This window comes from Nyctibius grandis, chromosome 3 (assembly GCF_013368605.1).
Source record: "Nyctibius grandis isolate bNycGra1 chromosome 3, bNycGra1.pri, whole genome shotgun sequence".
NCBI classification, from domain to species: Eukaryota; Metazoa; Chordata; class Aves; order Nyctibiiformes; family Nyctibiidae; genus Nyctibius; species Nyctibius grandis.
This window is the reverse complement of record NC_090660.1, coordinates 70,709,648-70,735,855: the sequence shown is the minus strand read 5'-3', so window position 1 is coordinate 70,735,855 and position 26,208 is coordinate 70,709,648. Positions and strand designations below refer to the sequence as shown.

At 39.7% G+C, this 26,208-nt stretch overlaps 1 protein-coding gene across 3 annotated transcripts; it reads right to left on the bottom strand.

Moving 5' to 3' along the window:
- Positions 1-1,857: 1,857 nt before the first annotated feature.
- Positions 1,858-20,751, bottom strand: UBXN2B (UBX domain protein 2B). 3 transcript variants are annotated; one of them, XM_068396179.1, is made up of 11 exons: positions 20,621-20,751; positions 18,397-18,497; positions 15,843-15,914; positions 13,931-14,090; positions 13,309-13,386; positions 11,812-11,921; positions 11,223-11,360; positions 8,763-8,924; positions 6,601-6,759; positions 4,363-4,528; positions 1,858-2,745 (listed from the first exon to the last, which is right to left on the bottom strand). In XM_068396179.1, exons 1-11 carry the CDS (start codon positions 20,741-20,743, stop codon positions 2,584-2,586), a joined length of 1,431 nt encoding a protein of 476 aa, XP_068252280.1. In that variant the 5' UTR covers positions 20,744-20,751; the 3' UTR covers positions 1,858-2,583. The 3 variants fall into 3 exon arrangements, with proteins under 3 accessions (XP_068252280.1, XP_068252281.1, XP_068252282.1); XM_068396180.1 differs by lacking the exon at positions 6,601-6,759; XM_068396181.1 differs by lacking the exons at positions 1,858-2,745; positions 4,363-4,528 and having other exon boundaries at positions 6,622-6,815.
- Positions 20,752-26,208: the final 5,457 nt, after the last annotated feature.

The window sequence follows — 26,208 nt, the reverse complement described above, 5'->3', positions numbered from 1 at the left end:
AGAAAGGTATTGAGGGAAAGGGGAAGACCTCAAGTCTGCCTTTTGTAACAGACTCTTGCAAATCACTATTATTTTCTGTAAGAACTGCCATACTGCAGGCACTATTCTACTGAACAGGAATGACCAGCAGAGACAACAACTAGTAGCTAGTCGGGAATGAAGGAAAGCAGCTGTCAGAAGCTCAGCAGCCTGGAGTACCAGCTTTCATCCAACTAACAGCCTCTCACAGAACAGTGACTATTTCAGCTGGGACATGTTACAGGGGCCCACTAAACAAGCATCATCTCCTGCCTACATTGGCGGAGTGTGGTTGTTTTGCCTCCTAGTCCCAAATTGCCTCCAGATTTACCAGACTGACACATCCACATGTCTCCTCTCCTCTGTCTATTTAGCTCCATTCATTTAAGTAATTGCTTTAGAGAGGGGGCAGCGTGGATCATGGAGATCCAGAGAGAAACCTGGAAGCCTAAGTGCACTACATTTTCAAAAAGAACTCTTTGAAATTAAACCCTTTTGTCAGCAAGTAAAAATGACTCCACCAACATCATCACATTGCAAAGAATAACTTTCATTTCTGATTTTCCCTTGTCTATGTGACCAGTGTGGTTAATGTACAATGGGTGAGATAGAAATGTTCAGGTCCCTTAGGCATATTGCTGATAATATGGCTTAGTCCTTCATTAAGGGTTGTGACTGATGCCAGACCTATCCGTTAAGTCTAGCGGAAACCTAGAATGTTTCCAGGCCATTGAGTTTTGATTCTACCAAGATGGATTGTTAGCCTCTATCTTAAAACCAGCTTGCAGTACAGTAAGGTCAGGCAGAGTTAGCTCTCTCCTTGTAAGCCAATTGCACAAAGTTTATTTTTACAATTTTCACAAAGAGCAGAGGGAAGAGCACCTTTAAAACAACTAAAGTCAAGTTAGCCATTTTCCCTTTTTGTGGATGAAAAGATAAATCTTAAATATGCATATACAACTCAGTGGTACATCTGAACTTTCCCATGTTGGGATTTAAGATATGATTCAGGTTCACGTTTTATCTCTGAGCAGATCCTTTTAAGGTCTAATTGATCTCTCCAGATGAAGCATGCACTCCTTTCACACAGATCAAATCCTGGCTTACAATTTTGAGTGGTGACCAAGGGTACCAAGCAGTTCCAATGGGGTCTAAGATCTGTGTCTGTTTCCAGAAAAAATGGTGTTCAGGAAGACTCCTTAGAAAACCAAAAAGAATTATTAGACTGTAAGAGCGGGAGCAAATCATTTAGTGAAAAAAAATTTTAACACAACCATCTGCATATATCCAGTTATGCTCCCTCTTCTGCTTTCAGTGATTCCTTTTAGAGGACAGGATTTGGGACTGCTATGGGAATTAGTACTGCATTAATAAAATTACGCAGGAATATAATTTTATAGTTAAAAGAGTTGAAAGTATACACGACATTTTAAATACTGGTTCTTTTGTTTTGAATAAGTGATAAATAAAAAAGTGGAAACAAGTATTCACATTTATCAAGGTACTCATTTATGGTCAAAAAGTGGTAGCACTACTCTTCATTCAGAGTCAGTGTCTTCTGCATTGAAAATTTCTCAATTTCTTTTAAAAAGAACCAGCTTGCTAAGGGAAGAACTCAAATACAAGTAAAAATAAATACCTTATCTAAGTTCTTCTCTATTAACTGCAAACTTTCAAAAAAACCTAGCACTTACATATTCACATTCAGGCAGAGATTTTTATTTGTAAAATCTAATTTAAAATGGATTAACTAAATCAGCACAGAAGACTGTACGGATATTTACATTCTAAACATTTAATTAATGATGATTTAATTTAACTTGATTAGGAACAGTTGCAAGATAAACGGAAAAGAATTCTGTTCACTGAAATGGAACATTTGTGTGGGGTTTGCACAACATAGGCACTAAAGTTCTGAGGCTTCCATTGATCCAAAATGCTGCAGACAGCTATTACCATGAAAAAGTTAATTAAAATTTAATTTGGAAATCAGAAAATTTATTTTGCCCTCAAAGTGCAATTATTTTGTAATTTTTAGGATAGAGCTATTATTTTTTTTTTTTTGCTAGAATAGACAAACAGAATTATTATATCAGCACCCAGTAAGATACTAAGAATTCCATGAAATAAATACCTTCACAGCCCTGCATAAGTAATTCATTCTATTCAAATGTCAGCTGAAAACATCATATAGGAAAAATCACTCCTGGGTATTCCCCATTTGGGAGTACTTGGCTCATTAGTATTTAAATGGTCTAAGATCTCACCAAAAGAATTTGGACTGAAGTAGATTTATAAATGTAAAACAGGAACTTTTTCAGAATAAGTCCCTAAAGGAATTTTTTTTTAATTCCACAGTGAAGAATGTCTCGCTCAGTTTACCTTAATGCAGTTTGGAATAACACACCTATCTTCTCATACCCCAGAAAAAGAGCCCAAACACATAGCTTATAGATCACATATTTAACTCAAGAGCAGACAGCTCCCAGCAAACAGACAAGAACTAGAAACCCTCCCCACTTTTCAGTCCTAAATGAAAACCTTTTTACACGTAGTTTCTTTCCTTTAACATTCAGATGGCCTGCCACAGAGCTCTTCACTTATGGACAGAACAAGGCCATTACCAAAGAAGGAGAGTTGCAAGTAAGAAGTGCAAGAAGGTGACTTCTGGTCTGTAATCTGAGTTCTGTTAATCATTTGAAGTTCAGTAGACTTTTTTTGAAATGCCTGTAATGAAAATATTGAAGATGCACAGTGAGGTACGTAACATTTCCAGCCTTTAAATATGAAACATACAGCAGTTTTATTAATTCTAAGTCTGAGTAGACAAAGGCAAATTAAATTGCTTTCCAAAAACTAAGCCATCTTATTTTACCTTGTTGTCTCAGTAGCAAAACCCAAATAATTAATTAATAATTTAATTAAACCAAGTCTTACAGAAAGCCAGCATAACAATGAGAATTAAACAAAAACCCAGAAGATAGAGAAGTTGATTTTCAAAGTTGGTTCATTACAGTAGTTCAACTATTGAAAAATGTGTTTCAGTTTCACTTTGAAAATACCTGATCTGAGTTTCCAGCTTTGTACAAGCTTCTAATTCTTGTTATGCTTTTCTCTACCAGTCTTATAATACTTTCCCCCTCTCCATGAAGTAACTGCCCACTTTAAATAACCTCATCTTTCCATTTTCTTCCTCATAAGCTACCTGTTTTGAGCTCTTTTAAGATATTTAATTCAGCATCTCCATTGATTTTTTTGGTCCTATCTTTAAAATTCTTACGAAGCAGGACCAGCGCCATAAACAGTATCAAACTCACCAACAGCAAAAACCCAGATTAAAATCATCTCCCAGTCACAAAGTCAACTCTGTAAACCTCAAAGCGGTGTAAATAGTTCGGCTGCATTGTTTCCCTGCTGTCATCCAACTCCCTTCCAGGGCCAGTGCTTTCCAGGCTATTGGTGTCTTTCACAGATGGTTCCAGATTCATAACTGGACATTTGGCTGTATTAAGGATGCAATTGATCCGATTGCTACAGTTCACTAAATGTTCATCATAATTGCTGCCTACTGTTGTTTGTTATTGCACTAAACTTTGGGTTTTCAAAGTTTATTTTCAAATAATTGATGAGGAGCTAAATAGCAGTCCTACTTTTAATCTCTTCAGGAACCCATTCCAACTATATGCATCCCATAGAAACACCACAAGCTTACTGCTTTTGGTGTGCCGTGAACTCAATATTTATTATTCCAGACTCTTGATGCTCACTGTCTCATCTGCCCATAGAACAGCACATGCCTACGCTGAGGCCTGTCAGGCTTAATCAGCAAGTGCAAGGGGAAGGTGCATCTCTCAGTCTATTCTCCCTGCACAGAACAATACAATTCAAAGATCAATGGGAGCTTTAGCTTAGTGAAAGCAACTAAGCAGAGAGCTAGTAACAGCACCTCTGAGCACTTGCATGCTCTTCCTTGCTTCATTTAATATTGGACAGATACTCACCAAAGAGCGAGAACAGCACGATATAGTTGTGAATGTATGCTAATTGTACAAGTGTGTCCAGTAGTCAGATTAAAGCAGAATGTTTACAAACATCCCAATGCACTGCTGACAAAAAAACCAAACGTGTTTACCCAGAATAAATTATTACAAAGATGGGAGTAGTGTCCAAAAAAAAAAAAACCAACCACAAGCATTCAAGTCCAGAGAGTTTCTTCTTAAGAGAAAACATTCAATTTTGGATTATTTGGCTCTTGTGTGATAAAGGATTTCTGGGAAAGACAATGAGAGGTGAAGCCTGAGCCTTTCATAAGCTGCCTACAAGGGCAAGTGACAGGATTATTACCTGTATTTCGTGGAAGCTAACAGGAATTCCCAAGAAGCTCAGCAGCCTTACTGTGAAGGAAAGATCATCATCCTCTGCCAAGTTCCTTCTCCGTTGTTTCAGTCTCCCTTCTCCCTTGTAGCCAGTCTTAACTGCATACCCACGTAGGTCTGTATTCAAAGAATTGCTTTGTGCCAAAAATGCCAAGATGTTAGGTACAAGAGTGAGAATTTAATGTTAATAAAGGGTATGACATAAAATTATGAGATAGAAGATTCTATAGGTTTTAAAGTTCTTAGTGCTTAGCAAAATAATGTCAACTAGTGGGACTTACAGTTACTGTCAGCTGCTACCGAACACTAAAATTTACCAGCTATTTGAAACAAAGAGATTGTGATAATATGCAGTTGTAGGTTTTGGCATAATAAGAAGGAAAAAAAAAAAACAATTTATTTAACCACTGTCCTTCATATACAAGTGTTTAATTAATACTGGTCTTCAGAAGTAATAAGCAATGGAACTTTACCTCTATTCTGAACTGAAATATGCCCAAACCAGGATTGCCCAAGGTCAATATCACAATACTGACTTACGCCTTGCATTTATATAGAGAAGTGTTAGTACATAAAATATATGCATAGTAAGTGTCCATTCCTTTCTGTTTAGGCTTAAATAGCTGGCATGCAACACAATCACCACTTCATCACAACATAAATTGGGAAGAAAACAAGAAGTGTTGCCTATGGTCTTTTTAGCTTAAAACTTTAATTACTTGGCACGTGAAATGAATTATGATTAAAATCATGCAGATATTCAGATTACAAAACAAAATACTTCATATACAATTGCACATTTAAAATTTACTCAGTCAAATATCTACTTTGAGGTAAAAATGTAAGATTAATCAAATATACTGAGCAATTATAAGCTTAGCATAAATAAATAAGTATTGATATTTTCAGAATAAAATAACCAGTGAAAACGGCATTTTTAACACATATATCGTTACAAGAGATACAGCCCATTTACCCTCCTTCAGAGTACGATCCACTTATCTGATAGACCCACAAATACTATAAAACTTTATACTACTAAAGCACAGCAGCCAGTTTGCCCACAACGTAAGATTCCTATCTGCATACTGGAGCGTAGGGCCAAGTTATTTGAAAAAAATATATAACTTCAAAGATTAAGGGGTTTAATTATACAGCTTCCAAACAAGTACAGTGAAAGCTGCACAACCAAATCCCCACTGAATATTACAAAATGCCTTTGGCCAACAAAATTCTAAATATAAAGACCTGAAATTCAGATCAAAAATACACAACCAATTAACATGTCTACTTTTGTGCATGCAAGTGACAGCATAAACAAGTTCTGTGTTTGTGCACCTCAGTGTTTTTTGTTTGGGGTTATTTAAGTAACTGTTCATGTGAAGGATCATGTAGCTGCATGGGGTTCAACTGCATATTAAGGTTCAAAGTGACCACAGGCCTACTCTCATGAAAACTAAATCAGAGCGTTTCTCCAGATGACAGTGGTCTCTCCCATTTCTCTAACTTCAAGAAGAAAAAAATCATACTGATTTTCACCACAAGTATAACAACTAGAATACAAATGAGAACAATCTCTTATAGTCTGCAGTAGCTGAGGTTTGCATCTCCTGAACTGATTCACTCATATGAGCAACGATACAGGGAAAACTACATAAAAACTAGAATATAAATATTACACTGCACCATGAAACACTACAAACAGAATATACAAAAATTATATTAGGACATTAACTATCTGTCAACCTATTAAACAGAACATCTTAATATTAACACAGCTTGGAAGGTAAACATAACCTACAGGCTATTTTCAAATGGCTGTTTGTAAATGCAGCATAAAACATTTCCATAGTGCAAATCTTACCAACTGTATGAAAGATACTGTCCCCTTCAGAAAAATGCTTCTCCCCCCCACCCCCTAATGAAGGGTCATAAAGTCATATCTCATTTCACATTTAGTACAAGATGTGGTTTGAAACATACTAACACAGGGAAGCTTAATTTTAACACGGAAAAAAGGTTGAACAACGTTGAGAAATTAGAAGAGTTAGATATGCTATAGCTGGAAGACATGAAATACGAAAGTCTGAACCATGAGAGGAGGGAATAAAAAGACACTGGTATTTCCTTTTTTTTCATCGTTTGGAAACATACTGTATGACAATACAGCACGCTCCCCATATTGTACCAACAACTGTAAGATTACTTTAATTGCTGAAGAATCACAGTGTTAAGAATATCTGCTTCTTGTAGTGTCAGGCTTTCATCTGTTAGCTCTTTATTTGGAAAGGTAGTCACAAGAACAAAATCAGTTGTTGCAAATGCTGGACGGGACTGGATAATGAAATCTCGAATATCCTTAATCCTGTGGAAAGGATATGGACATGAAAACTGTGTATGATTCCATTTTCACATAAATCTCTGGATATTAAGATGATCAGAGAACACAAAACCTTCTAACAGACTAAACCATTTAATATGTCCTATTGAATTTATATTTCCATTTGATTCAGATGACTAATGGCTGTAGCCTAGAATTTTTTGCTTCTTCCGTATGAAACCTGAAAAGTTAAAATGAATATTGCTTGTTTTCTCAAATAACAGAAGTAAAATTTGTAACATACAAGTATATTGTAAACTGATACTTAACATAGAAAGTCAAGTAATTTCAACACCAGCTGTCAAAAAATTCACTATTAATTAGTATATTCCAAAAAGGCTAAATTATTAATGGAAGGAAGAATCTTAAAATATACAGTGGCAGTGATGAGAAAGCAAATGGGAATTTTTAATAGCAAGAGGTTTCCTTTACTTTCACTTGGCATTGAATTTCTGAACATAAAAAAATCTGTTCATAAAACAATCACGTCAACAGCATAACAAGAAAAATTTAGTTTTATAAGACATGGATGAAAAATAAGATTTTAGAGATAAAACTGAAATTTGAGATTTCTCACCTAAGACAGTAAGCTGAGAATAAAACTTTAAAGATCTATTGTAACTAATAAGTAGTCAGATTTACTGTAGCCAAATAAGCAGGAGCTTCAACTTTCTAACAGTCTTCAAGGCTTATGACACAAGCAGTGCACTTGAGTAGACGATTTTTATCGTACATACAGCAAGGATAACTAAAGAGATCCACATCCAAGTGAAAGTTAATAATGATTAAAATAAACTTCTGTCAACACACCCTTGGTTACAGATGTTTCATGAAGGCAAAAGAAAACACATCATGGTTACAGAGGCTCCCGATGAGCCCTGCTGTTTATCTCTGTCACTTCTCCAGCAGGTGCTGTGAAGAAAGGATCTGAGCCTGTACTATCGGATCTGCTAAAATATGAGAAATTATAGCTGTATCTTCCTCCCAACTGGCATCTCAGATAAAATTGCCTGATTGTGGTCTCTGTATGTTGTCAGGTGAAGAAGGCTGTACATTGGCTCTGCCAGACCAGGGCTGGTTTGAACCCTGCTTGCTGCGAAGCGTGGGTGGAACTACTGCCCAAATCTCTGCCCTCTGCCCAAAGTTCTCTCAGCCATGCAGTGCAAAGCAGAGCTTTGCAGAACCTTGCACTAACACAACCTCTTAGGCAAATAAATGGGGTTGGCAAACACCATTTGTGGCAATGCCCCAATGTCAATAAAACTGATGGCAAGCTCTAAACAGCAAACTACTAACAGATCTAAAAAATCCACCAAGTTCACACGCTGCCAATTCTTCGGAGATGACCACCCGAAACAAAACAAAGATTGGTTCTCAGTATTATGTCCAGCCTACATGCCAGAATTGCAAACGAGTATGTTATGTCCATATGCCCTTCTGTGTATGGGCCGCAGTCTCCACTTATAACCCATGTCATGTTTAGTCATAGCCTCAAGTATAACGAGGTAGAAAGCTGGAGCTTTTGATTATGGGCTAAAGCATTTCTCTGCCTGTAGTGTGGACCACATTCCAATTCAGACTATACTCCAAAACTCCAATAAAGAGCCTTCACAGGGTCATTCGAGTCAGCCACATGCTCCTCCCAAGAAGGGCCCAGGGTTGGGTTGACTATATAGCGAGGTTGTCCAGATTTCAGCCATCCTGAGAACAGTTATGGCTGGTACCACGTCCTTACAAATCACAGGACATAACTGGTCATGATAGTTTGTGACTCTACAGTTATCAAGTATCTTGTATTTCCAATTAAATTGACTATCAAAGCAAAATTCTGTATCAGTACATCTGTTATGAAAATGAAACAAAGCTATAACATTTCAGTGGAGCTGTATTTTTCCCATTTTTGCTGTCTTGCTGATATTCATTTAATGACAAAACACAAACTTATCGAAATAGTTATGGTTACCCACATTGATGCAGAATCAATTTACCTGTGTGTTTGATTAAATCTTTGTATTAATCGGCTTCCATCAGCTAATCTAATTTGAATTTTAGTTGCTGGCATGGAATCATCAATCAGAACAGGTGCATTAAGAATAGATTTCTCCTCCTCCTCTGGGGAAGAAGGTGTGCTGACTATTTCAGGTGTAAGGCTAGAGGATTGAAAAAAATAAACCAGATGTTACTAATGGAGTCAAACCAGAACTGAATAATATTTCAGTTGTCTTTTCCATTGAATGACTACCATGTATAGCTAGTACAAATGAGAAGGGAAAATCCTCCTAAAGTTATCTGAACTAAGTATAAATATGGCTTTTTAAATAAAGACACAAATAATGCTTTTGTAGTTTCTTGTCAATGATTGCAATATTTTATATTTAATTTTCTTATAACTGTGCATATAATTACATTTGCATGATTTTAAACAGATAATCATGTACAAACAAAACCATCTTTGTTTATGCTTACAGAGCATAGAATAATAATAAGACACATATATCGTACTTCATGGACTATATTAAAAAATAATCATGCACCACTATACTGCATTAAACTGACCCAAACTGGTTTAGTAATTGCTTTCAGAAGCACTACTTTATGCTTCTGGGCATCCCCCACCCTTTTAGACCACAAATGATACTGACAGGTAATTAATATCACCACATAGTAAGCTTGGCATTTTTTACATTTAGTATAAAAGTAATATAAACCTGACTGGGGATAACAATTTGGCTGCTCCTTTCATTACTTACATACTCGAGACTTCATAAGCTACCAAATCAAACAAAAATGCTACACAACAGGTGTGCACATTTTCTTATAGACAGAGCCTCCTCTCTTCCCCACCTATTTTCTTTAATAATCTGAGCAAGTACTCAGGTGATCTTATTATTTACAGTTGTTCCTCACTCCTACCAGAGCTTATCACCTTCTCAGTTTTACTGAGCACACTTCCTCATCTTTAAAAAGATGAAATATAGATTGGAAACAGGTAAGAATAATTTCTTGAAGTAAATTACTTGCAGAAGCACACCAGTAATACCTTTTTTTGGCAACCAAACATATTACACGAATAAATGCAATCATGAACAGAAACGTAGAAGTATTTACAATTCAATAGCTAACATCAAGCCAGCTGGAAAAGATGCTGTAAAGCCTATAATTGTTATGTGAAAAAGCTGATGACTGGCAGAGTTGAGGCCACATTGGTGTTTACTCTTATTGACTGACTTAAGCTGACCAGAGATAATGCACTTTTGGACAAAGTAGTCTGAAATGTACAGTCACAGGAATGAATTTTGGGACATTATGTATCAGTTCAACTGAATTATACACATAAGAGCTTTAACAGTATCAGCCTACTCTTGCACCAGTACAGCAAATGAAACAGAACCAGGTATAAGCTTTTCTAAATCTTCAAGTTTCATGTTTTTTACCACGTTTATGAATTTTATACTGTAGCTGGAGATGACACTAGAATTGGAGGAAGTGGGGCCTCCAGTCAGAGGTTAAAAGTTCAGTCCCTGCTCTCCCACAATCCAGACTTTGCAGTATTAGTTCATCTAGGGAAGCATGTGCAATTTCTCTGGTTGTTAGCTTTAAAAAAAACAGCTCCTACTACAGATTTTTGCAGCATCATTTGAAGTTTTAATCAAATCCTGGTAAAAGTTGAGAGACTTTGATACAATTTATTGCTCATTTATTTTGGATCAAATTAAAAAAAAATAGTTTATCAAATTATTTCTCTTTCTTAAAACTAACAGACTTGCCATGTATAACTTACAATGAGTGACCATTTACAAGGTTGTATTTCAGGATAGCATTACTGCTGCTTCATTTGAGAAAAATTATGGGAGTTGCTTCCATACAAAAATACTTTCCATCCACATTAAGTCAGGCATCAGCCATATTACTGCAATATCTTCTCCTAAAATAAAAGACAACATGTGCTGCAGCTAAACCAGAGCAGAGTGTATCCTTACTGGCCAGTATCCCATTGTAACTTAGTTCTGCCTGTTCCTCACTTAACGGGGAACAATTTTTTGGGTTTGCTTCCTCTATCCAGAGATTTTCTCATGAAGTTTGTACAGTACTAATCACCTTTCAGCTTTCTTTGCTCCTGTTTTAAACATAGCTAAAGTTAAAAAAAAATTATAGGCAAAATTATGTGCAAGAACAGGCAGAAAAATCTCATAGTCACAACAAAGCACAAAGCATCTAGCACATCTGTGAGCACTCCCAAAAGAGGACTAAAACTTAGCTTTTTTTAAGATTATATATAAACTTTCATGATTACTGGTGACTCTGAAATCAGGGCTGAGACTTGTGGCACAGAATAATTTTACATTCCTTTTGTCACCTGATTAGCTTCTCCAACAGTCTCCTAATTGATTAAATCCAGCTTTTGAAATAGCATATGAACACAGAACAGAAAACCTAGCTTTTTTTACCTTCCAAGTTTTTGCCCTTCGCCACTGAAAGCTTTGAATCGCAGTCTAGGTTTCACATATTCCTGTTCTTGGTGGTCTTCCATATCCAAATTTACCTGGCCACCATGAACAAGTCGCTGCAGTTCCACAGGAATTTCCCTTAAATACAAAAATAAAAGTTTCACAATTATGTTCTGAACTGCAATACAAAATTACACAAAAACCTTACACAGCACAATATGAGTCGGTACTATTAGTACGTTTACTTTAAAAGTCATAGACATTCAACTGTTTTATGAATTGATTTCATCCTAAAGGAAGGAAAAAAAATTAATGAGCTGACAGTCAAAACCTAGAATGTGTTAACAAAACATGTGAAACTAAAAGCCGTCTGTAACAAGTAATATTCAGAGTTAAACCACCAGAAGTAACCAAAGTGTTCCAAATTTTTAAATGCCCCATGCATGTGATGATAAATATAGAATATATTTTATGGGTGCAGGCAGAGAAGAAGCCTGGAGCTTTTAATAATTATAAACATGTGGAGAAAGTATTTTTCTTCACTTCACTTGAAAGACATTACCTCAAAAAAGTTGCCATTTTAACTTACCCTCTTTTAATAGACTCAAGAAACTGAGCATTTGTTGGGTCTGAATAGGATCTCAACTCGCCATCATCTAAACTGAAGCCATTCCTCCATAGTTTCAGCAAAATTTGAACCTATGAAACAAAAACGGTGAAATAAAAAAAGTGAAGATAGACAAATACGATATTTCAATTTCATTCAAATTAGTTATACAATTTTTGATCTATACTTAACAGATTCTGTAGCAGAACACAAACAAGAATGCAAATAACAAAAGAAGAACTGAGCACTGCACTGCACTGTAACTATCATCCTTTAAAGAAAGCAAACAGTTGTAGACTACTGTCTACTTCAAGACCACTTTTACATTTGGGGAAAAAGAACCTCTTAATCTGCTATCCATGACATAACAGATGATACAGTGACTGTGTAGTGATCTTCAGAGTGTTCCAATTACTTTCAAAACAGTGAACGTTTCTTGTTGATAAATTAAGAAATAAATCCATAAAATTACAAATTACTGCTGATATATCAGTTATAGTGAAAACTCCTCTTTCCTCAAATTATTACATGCTGAACTCCAATAAAGCTGATACTAGCTCCATTCAGTTCAAACACTGAGAATCCTGGAAACCAGCCACCTTTGCTCCCTTCCTTTTTTGCTGTGTGCCTGTACATCCAGCCAGAGCCTCTCATCTTCAGAACCTGCACCTCTCTTCCCTGCAACTGCCTTGCAGTCCAGCACAACTAGACTTCCCTAGACAGTAAAAGTGATCTTCCCTTAGAAAACTACCCCTGCCCCTAGTTATGGTAATGCCACTGCAACAGGCTTCTGGCTCCGTACAGCTGGGTATTACTTAGAGGGTAGAAGGATTACCTAAGAGGGTACGAGGTAGCAGCTCCTGGTGTGACACGATAGCACCCCCCAGCCTGAACCACGTCCTTTGGCCTTATTCATTTCTGGGGTCTGTTTCTAGATAAGCTTAAAATTTGCTCTAGCCATTCACACAAATGGCAAAGTGTAGAAAACCTCGTTTTTCCCCACCCTCTCCCTCACTTCCTTCAAGTGAGAGGAAAGAAAGGCCAGTCAATTTTCAAAAGGCCTCTAACCTGCTGCTCCACCATTCCTTGAATATATCCATGACCTCCAGTTTAAGACTGGCTACTTTGCAAGCCATAACAAGAAACAATTCCTAACCTAAGAGGATTAAAATGTTAGCATAGCTAAGAGAATGCAAAACAACAGCTGGAGGAAAGTAACTGAAAGAAATGTCTGCTAAGAATTTCAAAGTAATTTATGTCAGAAAGTTCCATAATGGAGGCCTTAAGGGTATCCAATGAACATCTGTCCTCTGTGGACACTTTCACTTTAACAATTTCTAGTTAACACATATCTAATATTTAGATATTAGTTTTTCCTCATAGACATAGTTACAGTAATACTGGCATTTCAAGCTGTAAACTTGATTAAGCAGACATCTGTTGGAGATTCTGTTTCCTGCTATTCAGAATTTTACTTACATCTTGATTTTCTCCATATATGTATTCAGAGTGCTTTTGTGATGAGTCACCCAATCTATATCCACCACCAGAAAATGACTGGAAAAAAAAAAAAAACATAGAAAAGCTTATTGAAATAAATATCTGAAACAGTTTATTAAAATTCTTACCTAGGTGCAAATAAAAGCATCAACAAGCTTGCTTCTGTGATAAAAAGCAAATACACTGTTCTAACTTGTATATTTTCTAAGTGGAAAATTATACCTAGTAACCATAATCAGGCTAAGCAGGTTTTATGTGATGCACGTCAGCTTCTAATCTGTACACTTTTTCAAACATTAGTAATTCAACAGATAAGAGATTTTGACTGGGATGCAACTACACTTTTTTTTTTTTTTACATCAATTTTAATTAAAAATAAAGCAAATAATTCCAGTTCAGGTTGATTTCTAATGACTGCCCCTGAAATTGCATGGTTCCTCCCCACTTTATTTTCTAGAGCAAGCTATTTGAGCACAAATAATACACGACTGGGTTGATCAAATCCTCCGCTATTTGCAAACCACAAAAAAGACCTATTTGCTCTCATGTGGTTAGATGAGTTTCAGAGAGACTAGAGATCAAAACATCTTTTAACTTTTACCTTAGCTTTACTGAAATCACCAGATGCTCTCGAGGCTTCATCTAACGGGACAGCCCCATGTTCTTTTGCTTCCTTGAAGAGTTCAGCAACAATTTTACTTGGATTATTAGAATCCCCAGAAATTTGTAATCCTCTATATTCCGAGTCACCTGAGTAAAATCTTTAGAATAGTAATGTTTATAAGCAACAATGCTTTAAATGACAAGCATAATTTTCCTGTTCCCATCACAAGAAAAAAAATTAACAAAGAGCAAAATTTGGCACATAACCTTTTCATTATCATCTCAGAAATGTTCCACTTGGTTCTGACCTTCCTAGCAATCCAAGCAGCGCTATTTCAAAGACATTTCATTAACAACACTACCAAGCTGCCTTCTGGAACAGATCACAGAATCACAGAATCACAGAACATTAGGGATTGGAAGGGACCTCGAAAGATCATCTAGTCCAATCCCCCTGCCGGAGCAGGATTACCTAGACCATATCACACAGGAACGCGTCCAGGCGGGTTTTGAATGTCTCCAGAGAAGGAGACTCCACAACCTCTCTGGGCAGCCTGTTCCAGTGTTCGGTCACCCTCACCGTAAAGAAGTTTTTCCTCATATTTCCAGAGGTTAGGGGCCAAGGCCATATGTTTAAATGAACAAAGTCCTGATGCAGCCGTGGCTTTATACACCTCATCTTACGTGGATGCCATCTGCTCCCAGAAAGACCGATTTCCTCAGGGGTGTCCTGTGCATGGGACTGTGCCTGAGCTGGTTAGAATACAGATTCGCAACTAACACCACCTTAGCAGACCAAGCGTAAAACTGTTGTTGGTAAAACTGAACAAGGCTACAATTTGATCTTCTAATTTACAGATCTAGTATACTTCCATTCCTGCCAATATCAGAAATTGAAAGTTTTTAATAAATTTAATTGACCTTTCAAGGCATTTTAAAATCTGCAGAAACTGCTGTGAAAGCTAATATGTGTTCTTTTTCTACAACACAGCCCCATTTGTAGCTCCTGAAGATGAAAGGTTAAACTACAAATAATTCTGTTCAAAACTGTATCTGTTTGTTTGATTATGAAGATCAAGATACTCCCTGAGTAAAGTGCTATATATCTCTAAATACCAATGAAATAGATGCTGTAAAAAAAAATCTGTATATAAATACAAAACCTAGCAAATCTGAGTGTTTTGTCTTTGATTACAAGAAGCATTAATAACTAATAAAACAAGTGCTTTCTACTTTCCTTAACTTTTTCACTTAACCACTTGGGGCAAGGCAAATCAATTAATCCATGTGAAATTGTCTCTCAGGCCAATGACTTCAAAATGCTGTTGATTACACCTTATTTTACAATTACCCAAAAACAGTAGTGGGCATGAAGGTGCTGTACAATCATACTGCTTTTATGATGTCACATAACTGTCAATCCCTTAGTATCATCTCTCCTTTGTACATAAATCTGTATTTATTATCCCAATTGCCATTTTTACAGAAAATCTTTAATTATTACTTTTAAAAGAATGATAGTGGTAAGGAGATGAAACAAGAATTCTCATCAGAATTTGTATTCAAGAAAGAAAGGAAGTACTCAAATACTTGAGTAATGGATACACAGCACAATTCAGGATATTTAAGAAAAGGCAAAAAAACTTTTGAGTCCAAGTGTAAGTTACAACCTTTACATCCATATAGTCACACATTAAGGCATCTACACGCCCTAGATCACTACAGCCAGATTCTGCTAAATATAGTTTTACTTACTCTAATAAGTCACAATAGTGTCTCTGTAGTTACTAGCTCTTTGCAGGACAGACAGCTGACACGCATTTTGAAAAACAGGGGGGGAGCAAAGTGTGAATGTCATAAAAACCCCCACTTTCACAATTGTTAAATGAATTTTTTTGTTTTAAAAATACCTTTGGTTTTCTTTGTCATCGCTCATGCTTCTCTCTGGTTTTCTCAGCCTTCTAAGAGAATCAATTTTAAGACTGCCAAGAGAATAAAAGAAAACGTTTGAAGATGACTGGTATATACACTTTACTAAGTACTTCATATCTAACTTCTGAAACTCCTCCTTTTTCAAAAACTAAGGATATCAAGTTGTTGGGGTTTATTTGTTCTCACCATACTTTTTTTTGGCCAAAGTACATAGCTGTGGATGCTTCTCAAGTGAATAAGCAGGAAAAGGCACATTTATGGCATAGCCATTTTGCAATAACAGTTGGACTAGATGAACATTGCAGGTCCCTTCAAACTGAACTCTTCTATTCTATTCTAGCAGAGGTTATGGGCAATTCTGCTTTATACCACTGGTGGTCCCACAGATAACACAGGTAATATGCAAGTTCAACAGCCATTTCAGAATCCAGCTTATCAGAATTCATTACACTTCAAATTCTTTCCACATTTTAGCTGTTTCTATCAAGAGGTAAGTTGCCTAGTAAAGTCAACATTGGCTTTCTTCAATATCCTGGAGTCCCTGTCTGTGAGGGGGAGTCCTAAAAATGTAGTAGTTCTCACTTCTATTTTACACAATTTTAAAAATATGTTGAATGGCAGCATCACAAAGGCTTTCAAAACATGATTAAAATGCAGAATCAGATTCTGTTTTCTGATAGGGACAGACTGACAAGCTACCATAGGACAAACTAGGGTTGTTAGCTTGTGAAACGCCAGGAAAAGCTGTAGAGATATATGCTCTTATCATGTAGTACTTGATGATAAAATTCATTAATGCAAGACATATATGAGGTAGCCAACTACCACGGGATAAGAACATACAATCTGCTACATGAGTAATGGCAGATCACTAGTTCAGACTTATGCAATTTGTCTGATTACTATACCTTTGCAATCAAAGTGTAGCAGAGCAGGCCATCGCTTTTTTAAGTATCAGTGTTGATAAAACAATGTAATTCTATACGCCAGTGAAGGATCTGCTTCTTATTACTTTCTCAGAAAAAAATGTATTGTTATGGACTTAGGTCATGGGCACTAGAAATGCTTCAATCTCTTCTATTTTCTTCCTTTGTTGCATTGTAGGTTTTGTGGGGCTTGTATTTTTGTGCCAATAGTCTTAAGTCTCTTAAAGGAGCTTACACAAAATGACAGCATATGTAATATAGTGTTTGTTCCAGCAAGGCCCAGAAACATTCTTCTATACCTGCAATTGTGGAAGGCAAGCCGAGCAGATGAAGAGCAGCACAATGTTTCCTTGCAATTAATACACTGCTCATCTGAGAGCAAACTGAAGTCTACTAAAAGCAAAATCTCATTTTGGCTACCATGCAAATAGCAGCCATTTCTTGTTTCTCAGACAGATTCCAGTATGATTGCCAACAAAGAGCAAGTGTTTGCCAACAGCTATCACACCGAAGTATCTGAGATACTGTATTGCAGCTTTTTCTTCAGTTGGAGTAGGAAGTTGTAACTTCACGATGTGTATCGGTAAATAGAGCTGTTTGCTTTATTTGTTTACAAACTATGTTCTATGTAGCTGATTGTCAACTTAGGTGGTTTCACCAAAACAAATTAAAAAAAAACACCAAAAAAGCTATTCTTTTCCAAGTATGACATACTGCGCTAAAATCCCTCTTCCTGAAGATCTGCATTTGCAGATGCACTTGAAGCATGGCTCTGATGACTAAGATCTTTTCTGCTGTTTAACCTCCTTTAAAACAGAGATCCATACTGGCAGCAGCGATTGAAAGACAAGCCAAATACGAGACTTGTTATGGCATCACTGACAGTAATGATGTAAAGATTTCTCTTCTTTAAAACAATTTAAATAAAAATTAATTAAAAACTGGCAAGACTTCTTTATAAAAAATTTAAAACTACATTGAATCTTCAAATGCTATCTGAATGCAAACACTGCAGGCCAGCAAAAGCTGGATTTGTACATAGATGGATGTCTGTCTGTCTTTCCTTCCACCTGCCAAATGCAGACAAATTAATTAAGAAACGCTTCTTATTTGTCTCACCCAATAAGAGCCTACTAATGAACCTATTAATAATTTTTCAAATTAATATTTGTCTCATCAGGTACTGACATAAGTACAACACTCAAAGCAGCTCACTTGTTAAGTTTCACACAAACTACTGATTTGCTGAATTTTGAAGAAGCAAAGGACTGCAGTATTTTTCTGATACAGCAAATTTCCAAATTCTATCTGTGTAAACAAAGAGCAACACTGCATTTCACTCATAGCATCTTAATCTTATCTTATCTGAAGTGAGTTTAAAGTGTTTTGGAATACCATATAGCACAAAGGCTCCTAAATAAATACAATTTAAAAAGCATTCTGAGAAGACACAGACTATGCATTATTACAGGGATTCACAATTCCAGATTACGAACTGCTGTAGATCACTTTTTATACAAGGAGGAGATCAAGTAAGTATGAAAATGTTTTGTGAACTAATACAGTACCTATTCAACACATTTCTGAAGTACAAAGCATGTCTTACCTCTGTGATACTTTTGTGTTACTGATCTTTGTAGTTGTTGGTTTGTCAGGACACAACGACTGCCTTTTAGCTTCATCTTCGTATAACTCTGCCAAGGCCAACTGTAGGAAATAGAACTCTCTTTAAAGTCTGTAACTCTAGAACTACATATGGAACAGAAATAAGACAAAAACTAATGCAAAATATGCGCATCCCTAGAAAATTAGAAACATCAACATGAGAAATCCCAACTGCTTCTCTAAATTCAACTTCCCCTCTGCTTTACGAAAAAGACACACGATGCTTAATGCCAGTGTGACTTGGAATTTGTACTCTGCTGTCATTTGGTTCACACTGCTTCACTAGCTACATTCAGCCTGTATTAGATTCAGAACTGGAAGAGTATATACACATGTATATATTAAGCATCATCTTATTAATATTAACAAATTGAAGTGAAGTTGCTAGGTAACTCTGATAAGACTGGGAAGCAAATAATAAATTTTACAAACATTTTACACAGAAATGGAAAAATCGTAACTTGAATAAGCTTGCACTGGAATTAAGATCCAATTCAGCCTTGCTGGCTTGAATTCAAGACATCATTGAAAATACTTTTTTTAAAAAAAGTTTTTCCCAAAGGTTCCCCAAATGCTGCCATATCACTGGCAGGTTCATTTTTAGGAGGTTATGTGAGGCACATCTAACACGTCATTTTTAGCAATCTTACTTTTGTCCTGAATAATACTCTGACTTGACTGTTTGTCAAATCATCCTTAATTTTGTCCCCAAACCATTTTGTTCACACTATGCAAGTGACAGTAACATTTTATCATACACACCAGAATAGGCACTAGGCCACAATTTCATTATAGATTTATGTAGAAGGAATACACATTAAAACAAAATGAAACATCATCTGTCCTTCAAAACACACTATGAACACAGGATATTAATCCCATATTATTGTGAAGCATTTTCTGCAGGGGAAAAATATGAGCTGAAGAATTATGCCCATTAAGAAAACTAAACTGAGTAACAAGACAGCTGAAGAAAACCACTGAAGACGTCCATTCTATCTGAGAATACAAGCAAATATCTTTTAGATACGTAAAGCTGATGGGGTAAGTCATAGACAACAAGTCCATAAGCAGACACTGAAAGGAACAGGCAAAGATCTACCCTGTACTGTCCCTAATCCAAAGACTCTGGGATGCTGAGGGAGCACAAAAGGGCATTGGCAGGCTTCTGTACGTTCCTTATACCACATCTCTTATGGTGCCATGATAAATCAAGTACTGAGCTAGATGGATGGATGGTCAGCAACTCTGACCCAGGAGGGTACTTCTTTGGTTTCTAACCTGTTACCAGTAATCATCTACCCAAAATGCCTGTCTGCTTCAGTTGACAAACTAAAGGCCTTATGAACCAAAAGCGTTAACACAGACTGTATTACTGTTCCATATTGTAGCAAAGTTAATCTCAACAAGAACTATGAAAATCCGAAACAGTAACCAAGAAAAAAGAAAACTGCATCTATCTCTGTTACTTACGTACAACTAAATAACACAGGGGCAGTTTCAGTTACTGTAAGTTTCACCTGTTTTCCAACCAATTTGTTGCTAAAGTATTTTGAACCTTTGTACAGTTTCAAAGTCACACACAAAAAAGGAATACTGCTCAAAGCGTTTGCAATTAAGCATTTAAGTACCAATGCTGGGTTACGTTTGTGATCACTCTCTCTCGAAACCTCCTCCATGTAAACCTGGGAAAAGATCTTGTCCTCAGTCTTACACATTTGTGGAGACCAACGTTTTCCTGTGGGGAAGGACACTCCTACCAAATCATCAGGAAATACAATGGCGCCAAAATAACTTCAAGTACAGTTAAAACGCAGGTACTGAAGTGTCGGGAGAGCCCCCCCAGGTCCCTGGAGAGCTGACCACCACACACCGTCTCCCAAAGCGCCCAGGCCTCTGTCAGAGGCGTCCTTCCCTTCCCAGCCTCAAAAGGGCCGGGGGAAAGAAACAGAAGACGACCACAGCCTCTGCTCGCAGGCCGGCCCCGCCCGGCCACGGCGGGGCAGCCCCCACTGGCAACGACAGGGGCGGGCGCGCGGCGCACCGCCCGCTTCCCTCAGGGGCGGCCCCGGGGAAGGCCGGGGCCCCCCCGAGGCCACACGGCACTCCGCCCCGCTCGGCCCCGCCCCGCGGAGGCAGCGGGACGCCCACCTCCACCCGTTCACCTGCAAATCCCGGGCGCTGGGCGGGCGACCGCCACTCCGGGGCTGCCGATCCCTCCGGCCGCCGACGGCTGCCGCGGACACGTCCTCTTCCTGCTGCGCGGGAGCTGCCCCGCCGTCCGCCATCTTCTGAGGGCGGTGGCGGCGGCAGCCGAGGGGCGGGGCAAGGCGGGGCGGGGCGGGGCCAGCTCCCTCAGACACTTCCGCCGCCAGCGGCGGCTGCCATGGCAACGGGAGGGGCGGGCCCGACGTAGCCCCGCCCACCGGGCCGTTCCCATGGGGACGGCGGGTCCTGGCGTCACCTAGGGAGCTGGTATCATGGCGGGTGTGTGTCGGTGTGTCCGTCTGTCTGCCTGTGCCCTCAGCCTCCTTTGACCAGGAGGGAAACTGTGTGTGTGTGCGTGTCCCCTCGGTCAGCCAGGGCCCAGCCATGTCCCTCCCAGCGGGCACAAACGGGAGGGTGGGTTTGCCCGCGGCCTTCTCTGAGCACCTGGAGATGGAGGAAGGCTTTTGGCCACTGACAGGCCTGGGCCTTGGTGGAGACCAGCAGTCCTTGCTCAGTGGTGTCAGCCCAACGGCCAGAGTGTGCCTGTGGCACACAGGGAATTTCTCAGTCTACTTTTACATGCAAGGCTGTCTGCGGAACTATAAGTGCCATTGATGATGGCTAAAACTAAACTGGGTTGTTCACCTAGAATGCTTCCGCAAACTCGGAGGAGAAAGAGAAATCCGCCTGGCAAATGCCGACTCTGAGTGCTCAAATTGGTGGCACGTGGGTGCCAGAATACCAGGCTAAAGTGTGAGATTTAGGTTTCTTTCTGACTCTCACATATTAATGATTAAAAACTTTTTCTAGATGTGGAAGTTGAGTTTGTCACATTAATCTCATGGGTTGAAATACTCTGAAACTTTGAGAAAAACAGTAGCTATCTTCTTGTAATTTTGTAGTCAGGTACCAAACTTGACAATGTTGTGTGTCAGAAACAAAAACCAGAAACTTAGAAGTAAAAACTTAACGATTTCTGCTACCTGTAACGTGCTGGGTTGACCCTGGCCAGCAATTAAGTACCCGCTCAGTTGCTTGCTCACTCACCGCCAGTGGGATGGAGGAGAGAATGAGAAGAGTGTAAGTAAGTCGAAAATCCATGGGTCAAGATAAAGACAGTTTAATAGGTGAATCAAAGCTGCTCACACAAACAAAGCAAAATAAGGAATTTATTCACTACTTCCCATCGACAGGCAGGTGTTCAGCCGCTTCCTAGAAAGCAGGGATTCATCACACATAACAGCTACATGGGGAAACAAACACTATAACCATGAGCATCCCACCTTTCTCCTCCTTTCCCTGAGCTTTTATTGCTGAGCATCATATTGTATCCCTTTGGTCAGTTCAGGTCAGCTACCCTGGCTGTTTCCCCTCCCAGCTTCTTGCTCACTCCTAACCTACTCACTGCCAGGGCAGAGTGGGAAAATGAAAACTTGGATACTGCGCAAGTATTGCTCAGCAGTAGCCAAAGCACTGGTGTGTTATCAATCAATCAATCAACACTGTTTTAGTCACAAATCCAAAACACAGCATTTATGGACTGCTATGCAGAAAATTAACTCCATCTTAGCCAGACACAGTACAATGAACTATTGAAATTTTGGTTGAACATTTTATGTGCTAATCTGCAGTGAAATAAAAAAATGAGTGCTATAGGTAAGACCTGGAATGACAATAAATGTAACTAATGAAGAGCAAGTAATGTTTAAAAGTTAATGTTTTCAGTTTCACAAGAATAAACATAAGATAAATAAGGAAAGAAGGCAGTGAAAGAAATCCTTAAAATAAATTCTCAGTAGACATTAGTATTTGCCATTTGGATTATAGGGTAAGACATCGCAATGACCAGGCTGACTTCAAACATTATGTTCTTTGACATAAAACAAGGGCTTTTACATATAACAGAAAACAAGTATTGATAATACTACAAAGAAGAATCCATAGATCGGTTTCCAATTTGATATTTCATCAAGTCATGAATCCATAGTATCTGCACACAAATAAATCACTGCCCGAAGTGAGGCCCGTTGAGTGAACTGGTGCTTGAAAACTTTTGTAATCTGAACTGGTGAATATGCAAGTGATTACAGCAATCAGTTGGCTGGTTGGAATTTCATCTGGAATTGCGGACTGACATCTAAAATCACTAATCATCCGATGTTCACACGTAATGCTCAATTACCCCCAACTGAGCCACGCAGGGGGACTCTGATGACTGTGACCTGAATGCTGAACTGAAATACCATGAAGCTGTGTAGAGGGGTTTTTGGAGCAGAATGGTCATGTAATGAGCCAGAAGTATGAGAGTATGGAGTGAAGGCCTAGCTGCGTGAGAAGATTCATGTAGCTAGTGTCAACAAGCCGACCTTCGAGAGATGAGGAAAAACAGCAGCTGAGCAAACAAGAATTGAGGGAGTAGCCGGTGGGAGCCGAACACAGAGGAGAAGAAACAAGAACTGATGGAGCCAATTAAGTAAGGACCAGTGGCGGAGCAGTGACCAATCAACACATCAAAGAAGAGTATGTTTAGTAATATTAACGAATAGCAATGCACATGCTTACAGCCAGGGAAAGTACAAAATGTAGAAACGGGACAGCTTAAGCTTAATAAACGTCTTCACTTTGATTCACATTGGATTTTGTGGAGGCGTGTTCCTTCTCCTCAGATGGTGACCCTGATGAGACGCTGATCGACGGCAAGTTCGGGGAATAGCCCAGAAGGAGGTACACCGGCTGGAGTACGGCTCAGCAGGTCTGAAGACCGGGGCGAGACGGAGGACGACTCGCAAGAAAAGAAAAGAACGTTGCAACGGGACACTTAGTGAGGTGAGCAGCCGGGGGAAAAAGGAGATGGGCCAAAATATTTCTAAAGAAGAAAGTGCGATAGTAAGGCTTCTCCTACATATCCTCTCTAAGAGAGGAGTGAAATATGATGAGCATTTGCTCCGGAGACTGTTAGTTTGGTGTCGAGAGCATGGGTTCCCTCCGGACCCCCAGAGCGCTTTTAAGGTGGACACTTGGGAAGATATTGGAAAGGGTTTATGGGACGCGATAAGCAGTGGGGAAAAGGAGGCAATAGAACTGGCAACTGCATGGAGGGCTGTTCTTACTGCTCTTCAAGAAATGAAAGCAGAGAGGGCTGTTGCAGCAGGGGCTTTTACGGCTCTGTGTCCAACAGAGGTTAACCCTGGGGCGAGAGGTCTTCGTGTTTTTGGTCAGCCGCCAATACCGTTTTTTTCAAACCCCTCCGCACCACCAGAAGAGCAGGAGAAAATTGAAATACCCCCTAAACCAACAGGGGAGCCCCCTAAACCGGGGGAAATGGAGGTTGATGAGCATCAGCCCGAGCCCACCCCCCCACCCTTCAAGCCTCCGCGAGCCGCCAATCTCGCAAATCGCGCCGAATACGAATATCCCCCTCTGCCCCCGTCGTCTCCCCCATCGCCTGCCGGCGGTCCAGGGAAATTTAAGGATCCGGTGGCTTGGGCAGAAAAATTGTTAGCAAAATTACAAGACCTGGAAAGACAGACGACCTTAACTGAGCGACAACATAAGGAGGAGCAGAGGAGAAAAGAAGAAAGGGAACGCCTACGTGGGCGGGCCAGCGGGGCCGGGGGGGGTGCTGAGGTGGCTGTGACTAGCCGCATGAGAAACATGGATGGGAATGTTGGTATGCACTCTGTCATGGGGGACGGGGGAGGAGACGATCTGCGATTACAGTGGCGAGGAGTTATACAGAATGCGCTAGTGGAGGGGGAGATTCTGCCCACAGCTTTCCCAGTTATTTTGGGAAATCGGAGAGAACCACCGCGCTGGGTAGGATTACAGTGGGAGATTGTTAAGGAGGCACGGAAAGCGGTACAACAAAATGGGTTGCATGCACCTTATACCCAAGCATTTATAAATAGTATCTTTATGTCTACACTTTTAACACCTTTTGATTTTAAGCAATTGATGGCGATGATTTTAACCCCGATGCAGGAACTCTTGTGGCGGACGAGGTGGCATGACGCAGCACAGGCTGCAGCGGTGGAAAACCTGGGGAGGGGAGATAATGATCCTCTTTTAGGGATAACATTTGACCAACTGGTGGGAGAAGGGCAGTTTAGTGATCCACAACGACAAGCATGACTTAGACCAGAAGCCTTGGCACTTACTGCCACCTTAGCCCGAGAGGCTTTTAAAACCCTCCCAGAAGATGGGAAAGTAATTCCTGCCTATACAAAAATAAGGCAAGGTCCATCTGAGCCTTATATGACATTTTTAGAAAGATTGCGTGAAGCATTGGAAAGGGCATCGCTGACCGATGTAGCTCGAGAGGCGTTGCTAATGTCGTTGGCAGTCAACAATGCTAATCCTACTTGTAAGCGCATTTTGCAGACATTAACCAAAAATTCTAGCCTGGCAGAAATGATGGATTCGTGTGAGCGCGTAGGAACAACGGAAGAAACAGCAGGATACATGGCGTCAGCCTTTGCGGCTGCGGTGAAACCTCTAGTACGATCAGGGAGAGGCGATCAGGGACCAAAATGTTACAACTGTGGCAAACCGGGACACCTTAAGGCTCAATGCCGAGTAAAAAGTCACGAGTTTGCAGGGACCTGCGATCCCTGCCGGAAATACGGTCACTGTGCAGATGAATGCCGATCTAGATTCACTAAGCAGGGAACTCGGCTGGGAAACGGGGGGGGGGGGGGGCGCGCGAGGAGACCCAGCGCGATGACACAAAACAGGTCTTCCACCCAGGCTGCCTGGATGGCGTCGCCGCCACCACAAGAGGGAGTGCTGGGGTGGACATTGCCACAGCAGTAGAGGTGACTCTGATAGACCCACAAGTACAATGTATACCCACCGATATGAAAGGCCCACTGGGTCACGGGTTGAGTGCCTTACTTATCGGGCGATCCTCTACGACCCGAAAAGGTCTTTTCGTTTTACCCGGTATAATCGATGCCGATTTTACAGGGGTCATATCTATTATGCTATGGACCCCCCTGCCACCAATTCATATACCCAAAGGAGAAAAAATTGGACAACTGGTCCCCTTTAAATCAGCTGTGCCCACAGCTGGGAATTAGATAAGAGGGGCTGGGGGTTTTGGATCAACAGGCCAGGCTGACATTTATCTGGCAATGGATATCAGCAAGGCAAAACCAACAGAACGGGTAACACTAAAAGAACCTGGTGGGAAAACTTGCGTGGTAATTATGCTGATTGATACTGGAGCAGACGTTACAATAATCAGTCAAGCAGCGTGGCCTCATTCGTGGCCATTGGAGATCCCCCCTACGCCCATTTTGGGGGTCGGGGGAATACAGACCACTAAAATCAGTACAAATGTGATTTGTTGCAAATTGCAGGGTGGGAGTACCTGTACAGTAAGACCATATGTGATGCCTGTCCCCATTTGTTTACTGGGGAGAGATGCATTAAGTCAATTAGGGGCATGTTTGGTAACTAACAGTGAGGGTTTTTAGAGGCGGCCATTGATGAAGGGCGACCAATCCTAAAACTAACCTGGAAAACAGAAACCCCAGTTTGGGTT

Coding starts and splice junctions, on each gene's coding strand:
- UBXN2B (XM_068396179.1), bottom strand. CDS start 20,743: ATGGCGGACGGCGGGGCAGCTCCCGCGCAGCAGGAAGAGGACGTGTCC. Junction 11,361..11,811: donor CTTGAGTCTATTAAAAGAGG/GTAAGTTAAAAT, acceptor TTTGTATTTAAG/GGAAATTCCTGTGGAACTGC. Junction 2,746..4,362: donor TTAGCTTCCACGAAATACAG/GTAATAATCCTG, acceptor TTTTCATTACAG/GCATTTCAAAAAAAGTCTAC.